General features: G+C 40.2%; 1 protein-coding gene across 1 annotated transcript in view; it reads right to left on the minus strand.

Moving 5' to 3' along the window:
• Positions 1 to 12,717, minus strand: part of fstl4 (follistatin-like 4) — a 186,505-nt gene that overhangs the window by 59,768 nt on the left and 114,020 nt on the right. Inside the window, exons 5-6 of the mRNA XM_067492346.1 lie at positions 6,005 to 6,195; positions 2,425 to 2,545 (exon numbers count right to left, since the gene is read on the minus strand). Of these exons, the coding sequence (XP_067348447.1) occupies positions 2,425 to 2,545; positions 6,005 to 6,195 (312 nt within the window). The remainder of the gene's footprint in view (positions 1 to 2,424; positions 2,546 to 6,004; positions 6,196 to 12,717) is intronic.

Consider the following 12,717-nt stretch of genomic DNA (forward strand, 5'->3'; position numbering starts at 1 on the left):
AGTTAAACCAAACACCATTAGGAAACTTCAGGGCTGATTTAAAGCCTTTATGCTGTTATCTCTGTCCTGCAATATGGCAAAGAAAAGGTTGATTATTCACTTCTGCTGCAGCGTAGAACAAGAGGCATTTCTTTTCGAACTGCAGAGTGACTGGTATGAAGTGCAATATAGGCACTAGTACAGAAATAATGTTTAGTGCTAAAACTATTAGCTGAATAATAAGTGGATGAAATGTCATGTACAAGCCAAAATGCCAGATGTTCTCTGTGGCTGTTTTATTGTTAAACTTATTTATTTACTTTATTGTTAAATCACCATTTGGTTTTCCGCCACTGAGTAGACAAAACAATGATCCAACAATAATTGAACAATAACGTCAGGGCACATAAAAAAATTACTAAATCAAAATTATGAAATTATGTTATCACTATACTAGGGTTGTGATAAAATGTAAAATGACTCCATAGTTTAAGAGCACCATACACAGTACATGTTTGAGACACAAATGTGAACGGGATTACAATCTCCCGCTGTCTGCCTCAGTAAAATCAAGTTACAATTATTGTTTGATCATAGCAAATCCATACTGCTGGAGAGAGAAATATGTGCTTAAGTAGAATCTACTAAAAAGATGTGCCAACAAGACAGTTGAGAGAAGCAAATGCACAAAAACAACTTGCTAGTCTTGTAAAAGGTAGAATAAGGGTAAATAAAATAAAATCAATAGCAATGCAATCATTTCAGGAGCATTCTCCAAGTATATTCACTTCTATTCAATTTGTGGTTAAAAAAAAGATCTAGGTGGTAACAGAACAAAGCTTTGTAGATCTGTGTGGTTGTCAAGGTTTATGCAATAAATAAATCAAAGACAACGGGGGAGGGGGAGACAACAACCAGCATTTCTAAACAATATACGTTCAGTGACTGTGGGAGCAACAATAAAACAAGCGCCGTCGACTTTGGGGAGGCCAATCGTCAAAAGCTACAAAATCGAGTAAAGTATGAAGAGAGGAAAAAGATAAAAGTGAAGTATTACACTGTCTTTAAGGTAAAATTTTTACAAAACATGACTAAAGCTGATATTTCAAACCTGTGCCTGAGATCAGAACAACCAGGGCAAAATACCTCTCACATCATTTAGCTCTATTATTTATGATCTATTTTCCAGGCCTATGACCATATTGTTAGTTTCCACCCTGCTAAACACACCTGTGATTCCTGGCTGCTCTGCTTCCCAGACTGCTCATAGGAGAGAGCCCCGACTGTATCCAAGGAAAACGCACCAAAAAATACAGGCTCACCTGCAGTTCTACACACACACACACACACACACACACACCCTTTCATGCAAACCCAATTCAACATTATCCAGAACACCAGATGCGCCACTCAAAACTAATTACTCCCTCTTGGTGTTGCCTTTCTGCAGCCCAACAGTTAACCTTGTGCATCATCTGATCAATAGTGTGTTTTAATGGTCCCAAACCAGTCTTTCAACCTCTTGTCAAACATAAAATGCATTGACAATGCCAGCCTAGAAACTGCAGTCAGTCCTAGAGGTAGCTAAATAGCATGCAACGTCTGCTCAATGCCCATCTGGAAGGTGAGGGGAGTGTAAGTGAATAATAGCAGGATAGTTCCCACTAAAACCAATCATTAGGAGGCCAAATTAGTGGTGAGGCTTAATGGACCTGCACAGGCTGAAGGTAGAGCTTTAGAAATGGCCATCTGCCACAGCTAACTGCTGGATTCATTGACTGTATTGGATTTTATCATCATTCTGGATTCAGATCTAGGTGATCTCACTGCAGTTGGAAGCAATACACGGAAGAGAGAAATACACAATTTGAAAACAGGGGTCTCACAAGGTTGCCATGGTGCCCAGCAATTGTGATGCTGATGCTACAGTAACATTAAGAATGGAATTGTGATTATTGGTCTTAATGAGATGGAAGCTGCCCCATGCTCTCAGCTGTCACTCAGCCTAAACCCTAAAGGCTATTATGTCTGTTCCAGATGCTATAATCATGGCTGGGTCTAGGCTCATGGGCTATCGTGCAATTATCAATTTATCTGTGGCTGAAGCACTTTTATCCTGATGTGCAGAGGATGACTGGGTACAAGGTCACCGGGTTCCAAGCAGTGGTAACAATAAGCTGGTATCATATGTATTGCACTGATAAATACAGAAAAGTAAGTAACTAAGTTTACAAGTTCACAATAACGTGGTTTTAGCAGAAAATTAACATAGGCAAATAAATAAAAAAAACACCATAAATAGTATGGTCTCTGACTTATTCCTGTTAAAGGATTCACAGGCTAACATGTGCTGTCCTTTTTACCTGTGCACTTTGTGTTTCCCCCTCATCCCAATAAGGAGTTCAAAACTAGCAACAAGGCAAAGAAAGCACGGTCAAGACTTACGGAATGCCGTGTAGAACTCTTGCAGGCTGAGGTGTCCGTCGTTGTTGTAGTCGTCATATCGCAGCAGGTCCTGCATGGTGCACTCCAAAAGACTTTCCTCCAAGTGCTCCTTCATGGAGATCTGACACATGCACAAACACCAAGAATGTGTTCAAACATGTATTAGATCAAATTAAAAAAAAAATTAAAATCTGTGTGCAAAATGTGGCGAAAGCAATTATCATACGCAGTAAGACGGGACCATATTATGCATATTCAATACACAGTAAATGTAACTCTGACCCTAATGGAGTAGCTGTGCTCTTTAATATTTTACATTATGTATAAGAACAGCTGTGCTCAGGGCATCTCATACAGAATATCACAGAACACTTCAGCTACATTCTGTGTTTTTACACCAGCTATTGTCAATCATTTAATTGGACTTGTGTTACTGTTTCGTTAGAAAAATAAAATAAAGCCTACAGTTTGGTAGGGAAAGCGTTCCACCAGAAACTGGCTTCATAAACACAGTGTTAAGAAGCAGCTTTTTGTTTTGCCAATAATCACAACAAGATTTCTTTCAGAGAGAAAATGCCTCGTGTTCATAATCACTTGAATTACAGACACTGACTTTTTCGGTACAATGATTGTTTTCTATTTAGAAGGAGTGAGTTCAATATGTAATCTGTCATGTAAGTGCACTTTCTGAGTGCTTTCCATCTTAAGAGTATCACTACTTTTAGTGCTTACCCATGTGCATGCTGAAGCTGAGTTAATTCAAAGATGTTCCCCTGCGTCGATGCACCACTCTCTCCTCCTCTGTTTGTCAGTTATGAGCCCTGTCTTCCACTTTAGTGGTCCATCTTTCTCTTGGGAGCCATCTTTGAATAGGTGACGTTAAGCGGTTTTAAGGAGATAAAAAGAAGGCTCTGCTTCGGATTAAAAAAACTCCAGTCGCACTATATTCTGGCAAAGGTGCTGCTTTTCCTGCAAAAGCAGAGCGGTATCTAATAAGTGCCCAACCCTCACTGAAAATCTCTCTTTGTCAAAGCTTGCCTGTGCAGGACTCTGCATGTGCTTGTAAATCAGTTACAAATGACACCTCACCTAAACTTTTGAATTGGCGCCCTCACTTTTACGTATCTTACAATAAAGAAAAATAACCCGTGGACAAAGTGGCAAAAAGGGGCGGCTGTAGCTCAGCTGGTAGAGCAGTCGTCGGAGTCAGTGGTTTGACTCCCAGTTCCTCCTGGCTAGGTGTCAAAGTGTCCTTGGGCCAGACACTGATACCCATGTTGCTTCCAGTGGATGAGGTGGGCACCGTGCATGGCCACCACAGTCCACACTATGAGAGTGGATGTGTGAGTTGGTGAATGGGAAGCAACATTGTAAAGCACTTTTGTTAAAAGTGCTCCATAAGCAGACCGTTTCCCATTTACCTAATGAATGTGAACCCATGCCTTCAATACCTGCTTGTTGCTTTATCTGGCTTTTGCAGCAGTTACTTCAACAAAGGGTTTCAAGTAACAGCCCTATAATCCAGGCCAAATCATGACACATTGTGTTTACGTGATGGAAGAAGGTTCTTATGCTGGCATGCAGTTTGGTTTCCACTGAACATAACATTTTTGCATTCAAGTTTTACTTTGGTTTCCATTCATCAACATTATTTTAACAGTATTCTTATCCACATGGTTTTGGGCAAAAAGATGCAAAGAAATGTTCTTTCTGGAAAGTAGTCACTTCCTCCTTGGAACTCTGCCATGATATATTGATAATACTGAAACTCCTTCAGTGTTTGTCTTTAAGTCATTTTGCAAGTTATTTCTAATAAAGCAAAGACTGATTATCAGACCATGTAACTGCAAAAATGAAAATGTAAATCTTGGAAGACGCCCATTTAATTTTAAAAACGCAGACTTTTGAAGATGTTCAGTTATATTTTGTTGTCAGCTGGACATACTGCATGCAGTTTATGATTTATTCATCGATTGACTGACTCACAATTTAGGCTGAAGACATGTGCAAACTACGTTTTTCACTCAGTAGTTATTTTTCTTTTAATAGTCCCTGAAAAAAATCTAAAATCTCAGGAAGACAACAATTCTAGTTGAACAGATTAGTCATTAGCCTTGCAGGTTCACAGCACGTCAATATTACATTTTACTCACCAAATATAAGAAAGAAACAGATCACACTAGACCAAGCACAATGCTTGGTTTCTATGGTAAATGGCATTTCTAATAAATCTACACTGCAAAAGGTCTTTTTATTAAAGTATTATGGTACTTTGGTTTTCAAAAAGGCAACTTATTTATCTTCTTGTAGGTTTTTTCATGTTTTTAGGTCAAAGAGTCCATATTTAATTCCTTCAGCTATATCTCCCAAGCCTAAAAATATAGTTTCTCTGCTTGCCCCTCTCCTCCAATCGATTCTGTATGGAGCTGTCCATGTGACATGGGAGATTAAGGGATGTGACAAACTTTTTTCCCCATTATTGCCTACAGCAGACTGCAGCTGTGTGTTTAATGACACAGACTGATCTGTCCTGGGGCATTTAAATAGAATACTTCAAACCCAAAGTACAGGACTATACCCCTCAAGACCATATGTGACAATAGACAGATCCCGAACTGGAATCAGTCTGGATGAACGGAATCCATCTTTGAACTACTTTGATCCTTAGAAGTATTATTTCGGTGAAATTATGAATTCCCGCGGGATGTCAGAATGTCTTATCTAAAGACTTCCTGGCAACATATCAGCGTTAGTAATTTCCAGTTGTGCTTGTTTCAAATCTTTTATTGGATCTTTAATGCACTTTCCCCAAAATGATTTTTTATTTTGTTTCTGCGACTACAACTAGGCCGAAAATCACTCACTCAATCTTTTTAATCTTAAACTGGGACAAAGTGTGTTATGACAACTGCAGTAAGACAACAAATGATTAATTACTCTGGCACTTTGAGGCTATATTTATTTGCACTTATTAATTTTCAACTTCTAATGAGCTTATTTTTCTTTGGCTTTACACAGTCAGTCATTCTTTTTCGATAACGTATGCTGTGATTAAAAAAGAGCTACACGCCAATGCAAATGTTAATATCAATTGGTCAAGTGCAAAAAATGTATGCATCTGGCAGTCAACAGGAACTAGCCTAGATTACTGCATCCAGAAAGACTGATATCATAGCATTGGCTGGGTCTAATTATACTGTGATGTGTATTTCCTGATACTAGATGATACCCAAAGTCATTTCATTTTCTTGTTTTGCAAATGTCAACACCAGTAATTTCCGTCACAACCTGGAGTGACCATTCTCAGCCTTTTTCAAGGTGCAGTACCTGGATCCAATTCAGTGGAGTTAGGCAGTCTGTGTTTTCCGTTTCTTTATATAATCTCAAACTGATTTGCGACATTGGAATCGGGACTATATTTAGCCAAAATATCTAAACATGTAAAGAGGCTTTGCACAGCAGACTACTGTTTATTCCAGGCATATCCCACAATTGTGTATAAGTCTTCTTTCAACCTAACCATTTATCTCCCTGTCCGTATATCTGTTTACTATGCAGGCCACGTCAGCTCAATACCCACCTTTTCCAGCTCATCACTGACCAGCCGACTGTCCTGGTTCACATCTAGGTATTTGAACATGGCATCGACCAGTGCTCTCTTCTCCTCCATGTCCCTCTGCTGGGTCTGCTCTCCGGTTTTCGGGACGTTTGGTTGCATATCCAGAAGCATGTTCTTCAGCTTGCTGTATTCTGACATGGTGCATGCATTGCCTGCAAGAACATAAGAGATATGAAAGAAAAGACATTTGATTAACCTCAATTATACAAGCTGCAGCTTTTGCTTTGTAGCTGTAAAAAGATTAAATGGGTTTGTATGTGTTATACATGGAAGAGATGGCAAAAGAGGCAAGAGGAAAGGGAAATTTGTGTATTTGTGCGTGCATGTGTGTGTCTTTGAGTGTTTACTCATTTAAAAATTGTTAAGTTTTCGTTTGCATAATTTGTCTGACAGCTTTTCGGTGCAGGGGGTCTAATTAATTACAAGTAATCCTTGAATCCAGATGAAAACAAAAAGGTAAACACCCTCATTTAAACCTCTTAAAAGCTCCTCTCAAGCTTCTTGTCGTCCTTTGCTATGGGATTAGAGCTCATGTTTCAAACTAGACTGGTCGGCTAGCTCCTGATTTTGTGCAAGGTTCTGCCTGATGACGATGTGCAGAGAAAATGGGAGAACACATATTAATCATGGGCAGCAATCTGCACTTCCCCCCACACTTGAAATCAATACTTATGCAAAACACGTTTGTCATATTGTGTGAGGAACTTGATACTAATGAAGAGATGGCAGGCAGAACAGTGAGAAGACAAGACTTTCATTTTCTTTTATCTTGCGTGCCTCCTTGCTGTAGTATCACCGGAGCCTGATGACAGCATGAAAGATGCTAAGGGGGGGGGGGGGGCGGGAAGGATTGAGGTCTACGTGCAAGTCAGATGCATGGTGGCGACAGAAAAAAAAAATCTGAAAACCCCCTCATATGAATAAATCATTAGGTCACATCCCTGCCTGATCACTGCAGAGCAGAAGACCCCCCTCTGAGAGTGCACGGGAGTGGATCTCATTACCTAATCTCCTCCGACAACTCAACAATTATCAAAGCTAAAGAATGCGAAATGAGGGGACATGACAAACCTAAAAGAGAGACTCTAGAAGTTTGTCCAGCATCTCCTTTTGGATCTAAGCTCATAGCAGTAGGGAGTGCTGCCAAGTAATCTACAGCTGTTAGGAAAACTGTCACTGCAGCGAAATCAGCAAGGGTCCAATTTGGCTACAGCAGAGATGCAAGGACTCCTGCTGTGGTACTCTGTTAAAGTATATATTAAAAGATGCACATAAATCCCTGTACCCGTGAGGTGGCAACGTTAAACATTCCATCACTAAGTTGCCTAATACCAGTTTCCTTACTAGTTAACATGAAAACAAAAACACACTTGTCTTTTAGTTTTTCTTCCCTACAGCATTCTGCTACTATTAGCAGAAAAAAACTTCAACAACTTCAAATTAATGTAAGTAAATGTATAGAGTTTAGTTTCAAATGGAGGCAAGTGGTGGAGGTCAAAGCAGAAAACAGCAAGTAAAGGAATACATCAATCCACTGACTCTTCTGTGAGGACTGCAGGCAATGAAACACACATTTCAACACTGGTGACCCTTTTACTACTATACAAAAAGTCACACACCTACACAGCAAAGACAATGTGCAGTCGAGTCAAGGTCTTGGCTAAATCCCTGTTCAATGTTATTCCAGCGAGGGGAATGAGGCGTGAGAAGGATCAGACATGAGGGATCATCACCTAACTGTCATCCCTGTCCCTGCCCTGGAAGGACAGAAATAAATTAACACCCCCACACTGATTTACATCTTGTCATACAGAAAGAACAATCTTCTCTTTGCTCAGACTTAACTCTGCCTCCGCATGTGTCTATACAGAGGGAAAATATTATGAAAGGATATTAAAGAGAAAATGTGCCTGTTGTACATGAACAAAACTGATATTTTAAAAGGAATTTAAAGACTTGTCTAGGAAGAGACATGTCCCACCAGTCCTGCTCCAATGACAGATGTTGATTTAGGCTTTACATTGGTAATTACCAATGCACTAATGATGTCTTTACCTTCTGTCCATCATTAAAACATGGACGCTAGCAAGAATCACCCACACTTACTTTGCTGAAGTGAATGTCCTTTGATTCAGTCTCTCATTTTGCTGAGTGCAGCAGCTGCAGCACTGGCAAAGAAATATCTGTCTGTATTAGAGTGCATCCACCCTTGACTCTAACACTGTTTTATTGTTCTAGAGGGACTAGGACTCTCTTTATTGCCCGTTTGAAATGTTAGCTGCTTAAGTGAGTGATCCGAAGCTGCTCGCTCCGTGGTCGCCCAATGTCCCGGAGATGGAACTCTTCTCCACCACTCAGAGCATTCTTCAAGCTCACACTTTATAAATGTCATGCCAGAGAAAACAAACCGAAGCGGAGAAGAAAGACACTGTCATGCTACAGGGAGAAAAAAGGCAGCCTATCTTTTAAAATAATTTTTTTTTTAAAAAAAAAAAACAATGCATAAAATGTTGTGTTAACCATGTGACTTTTGACCCCAGAGTATAAACTTTGCAGTAGAAAGCCATTAACAATGACCAACAAACATGACAACAAGTCAGAATTAAAACTGAGAATCTGCAGCAGACCCAGAACATCCTGGAGGGGTTATACTGTAGATCTCATATGGCCCAGGAAGGTCTCAGGTATCCGCAGGAGGTGCTTGAAAACATGACTGGAAAGAGGTATGTCTGGACTAGTCTGCTGTCATTACGACCCAACTTAATATAAATGGTAGAAAATGGATAGATGGAATTGAAATGTGCACATTGCAAAAGGCCCTTATTAAAATCCAGAGAAACTAAATTGAAAGAGATCCTTGAAAGAGCAAGGAAAGTCTATGGTGTTTATGGCAATGCATAAAAGTTTAAACATGGTGTGAAATATTTCTCCTCACAAGAAATCATCCAGGTCTGAATTGACAAAATTTCTTTATAGCAGAGCAGAGCACAAACCTGTACAAGTAATGCATCAAAACGGATTGGTTGCTTGCCTGGACCCAAGAACTTTTTTTTTTTTTTTTCCAAAGAATTGTAGTGAAGAAATTCAAAAAGTACAAGTAGGCATACATCCATGTGTATAGGAAAAGCTAAAAATCTTTCCTGTAATTATTGGATGAGGTCGGGTACTCAGGATGAAAGGAAAAAAAAAATGTTGGGAGCAATAGGATGTTCAAGGCATCAATCCTTCAGATGATGAAACCTTGCTACAATGCCCTCTAGGATGTTAAAGTGCTCTGTGTTAAATTTATGTCTGCCTGACTTCCTCTGGCTGAAATGATGGGATTATTTACTGCAATACTGTCTGTGTGCTGCTAATGTGTGATGATGATGGACCTCCCTTGCAGGTAATTAAGAATATGATGGATGCTCTTTGCTCCTGAGGGCAGCAAGGTCTGAGAGAGCTGAGCCAATCTTGGAAGGGTGACACAAGTCACAAGAGAGCCTCATATTGCATAATCGCTGTTGGCAGCTGTTTAAATCGGCTTACTGTAAGCTTTATAGTCTATCCAGCATTTCTTCTGTGACTGAAAACACTAAAACCTTTAACTTTTTCCATTTTGATAGTCAGTATATTTATCCTGTAAAGAAATGTAACTTACATCATGAAGTGCTCAATTTGATGTACTTAAAGGCCAAGATGAGAAGAAGTGCTACGGCTGGACCCCAGGACTTTCTAAACACCATGGGAATTTGAATAAACAAGTGTTCTTAAACACATTTGAAGCAACTAGAACACCGTCAAAATATGAGATCTTAGCCGTTAACATCAAAGAACTTTCCAATAAACAAAAATACAAATTGTAGAAAATACTCCAACCCCAGGTGGGAGCAAGCAAAGGAATCCATCTTAACGTAGTACAACATGTAGCTCATCTCTGTCCCTACAGCTTGGCTGAATACATATCGCCATCAGCAAAGTCATGTGATTGGTAACGTCTGGAGCAGAACTTTCAACAGGACCGACCCCCAGAGGTCTGGTATGCTGTGTATCTTGTATCATAAGTACGATAAAGATAGTTCCTGGCCTAGGTCTGTGTGTCTGCTTCTGAGGCTCATTGCTTTGTTCAGTAGAAAAGTAGCCACAAGGGAGCAATAAATCTCTGTATATGGTCCTGAGTGGACCATCTTTGTCTTCGGGTTCGATGGTACAGGATGGCAGGGTCCCTGCTCCTCTCACCACTACATGGACAGCTGACTCCCATCCCTCTAAAATCTTGCACATACCTCAAAATTTGTAACATTATCTTTAATCAAGAGAATGTCTTCAGTTCCACTTTGGCCTGGTGATAGGGAGGGGAAAACCAAACACACAAACTCTAGAGGCCCTGTGGTGTCGATGTTCTTTTCAGACGGTGCCTTTTTTCCATATATATCTTCCATAGGTCACTGCTCCACCAGGCCACCTAAAGCGATGGCTTTTCACCAGGCTCCAGGAGGGTGCAAAAGCTCTTTTCCATCCTTAGCACCAAACGCTAAGTCTAGTAACTGTTGGTAAGTGGTGGATTCAGGACCCGACTTCTGCTTGTCATGACCTAACCTATGTCATTATTAGGTCTGGGGGCCTTTCTGGAGAAGGAAAAAAGCCTAATTTACCACTGCAGGTGTGGGTCTGTATCTTCCTTCCAAATAATATGCTCAACCAAAACCTTTAAAGTTTCATGTGGGTTTACATGACTGACTGGAACAGATGAAAGATTCTTTAGAAGGTGAGGTTTGGAAAGTTGCCCTCAGGTAATTTTTCATCAGCAGCGCATCTGGCGGTAACGGGGGGTTACATCCTAAGGCTGTCAAGCAGTGGTGTCTCACCTTTTGCATGAGTGGATAGAGGATGGGGTGTCTCTTCCTTTGGTTCCAGAGCCTCAATGTCTATATTTTCACAAATTTGTGACATTATCTAATTCAGTAGTTCATAGTCGTTGCCCCATATTCCGATGGATTTGCCCTTGTAAACTCCGGACCAATCGTTGTAGTGTGAACTAGCTTGCAGTGGGATCACTTTCCGGGGTTTAATAATATGTCAAAAGAGGTTCTAATCCTCCTGCTGCCAAGCTACTTAAATATTCAATAAATCAGGTTTTGGTCAAATTAAGAGGTAGCATCATCAACTGGGTTTCGGGTTTGAACAGCACCATACTTCTAAAGAAATGTAACAGCTGTATTAGTCTCACATGGTTTTGAATTTGAATAGACAACTATATTTAAACACACCTATAGCATGTAGAACATAGTGAACACCTGAGTTTTAGGCCATTACCATAAAAATAAATTGAGCAAAAAATAGGATAGAAAATAAATACAATTGTCCCCTTTAATTACAGTTCTTCTTCTTATTATTATTATTATTATCATTATTATTATCATCATCATCATCATCATCTTTTACATCTTTCTTGAAAGAGACAGTAAAAATCAAGGCATAATGTCAAAGGATTCTGCTTTTGAGAAAACTCCCTATAAAAATTCAAGTTGCATGTTAAACCTTCTGAGAGAGAAGTGCAATAAAAACTCATTCTGCCAGCCATTGTTCCAAAACAGCTTGCACAGCATACAGGAGGGTGGTGTAGGGAACTTGCCAAAGCCCGGGTCAACAGCAGCAGCAGCATTAATGATTGGCCCAGTAAGAATATGAGCCGTCTCTGACTGAATGTGATTGTGGACTGGAGGAATCAGCTGATGGGAGCTCGGCCGTGAGCTATCATGGATGACCATGAAGGAAATATAATCAGAGTCGTGGATTAAACTTCATTGTTGCTTTCCGAGTTACTATCCCATGTGGGACTGTTCTGGGAAACCTGCTATTGATAGTATGAGTAATAATCCCATGTCAGAAGCATTAAAAAGTGATGATTCATAGTTTAAAGTGACTCCCACATCTCTGAGCTAATGCATAACCCCTGACGCCTTTAAATTTCCTGAGTACAGGCAAGCTGTCTGCGGGTTTGCCTCACCATACATTCAGCAGAGTGGATCAGTATGTGCTCAGGAAACCTTATCACAGTGTGAGCAGCTTGGCAATGACTAAATGAAAAACCCATCGCAACACCAAAGTTATTGGCAAAGCAGTGAAGGAGAAATAGATAGTACAGTAGCATTTACTCTCTGCCTGTCTGTCTGCCTGTCTGCCTGCCTATCTTCTAGCCTGGGCCTCTATAACTGCACATCAGCACTATATATATCAGCCCTACATCTCTCTTTCTCGCTCCTCCTCCGGATGCGACTCTCTTTCATTCTTGCTCATCGACTCACTCACAGGGAATCCTGTCAGTCGAACAAAAAGTATAACTTACAGGGCCATGCAGAATTAAGTAGCTACTTGGCCTCCAGAGACTGTTGCTCTGTTTGCCCTGTTTTACTGCTCCTTTGAATCAAGTAAATACTTACTACAGTAAATATGACTATCATTATTATAGTAGACACTGCTGCGGCCATTATTGTAATCATCAGTGGGGTTTGAAATCTGCAAAGCCCTCGTTTCACAATGTTGTTTACATTGTCAAATAGTAAATGGTCTGCACTTATTTAGTGCTTTTCTACTAGTACCCAAAGCACTTTCCAATGCTTCTCATTTATCCATTCACACTGATGTGGAAGCTGCAACGGAGCTGACCTGCACTCACTGCAAGGAACTAAGTT

Source organism: Channa argus, chromosome 22, assembly GCF_033026475.1.
Source record: "Channa argus isolate prfri chromosome 22, Channa argus male v1.0, whole genome shotgun sequence".
NCBI classification, from domain to species: domain Eukaryota; kingdom Metazoa; phylum Chordata; class Actinopteri; order Anabantiformes; family Channidae; genus Channa; species Channa argus.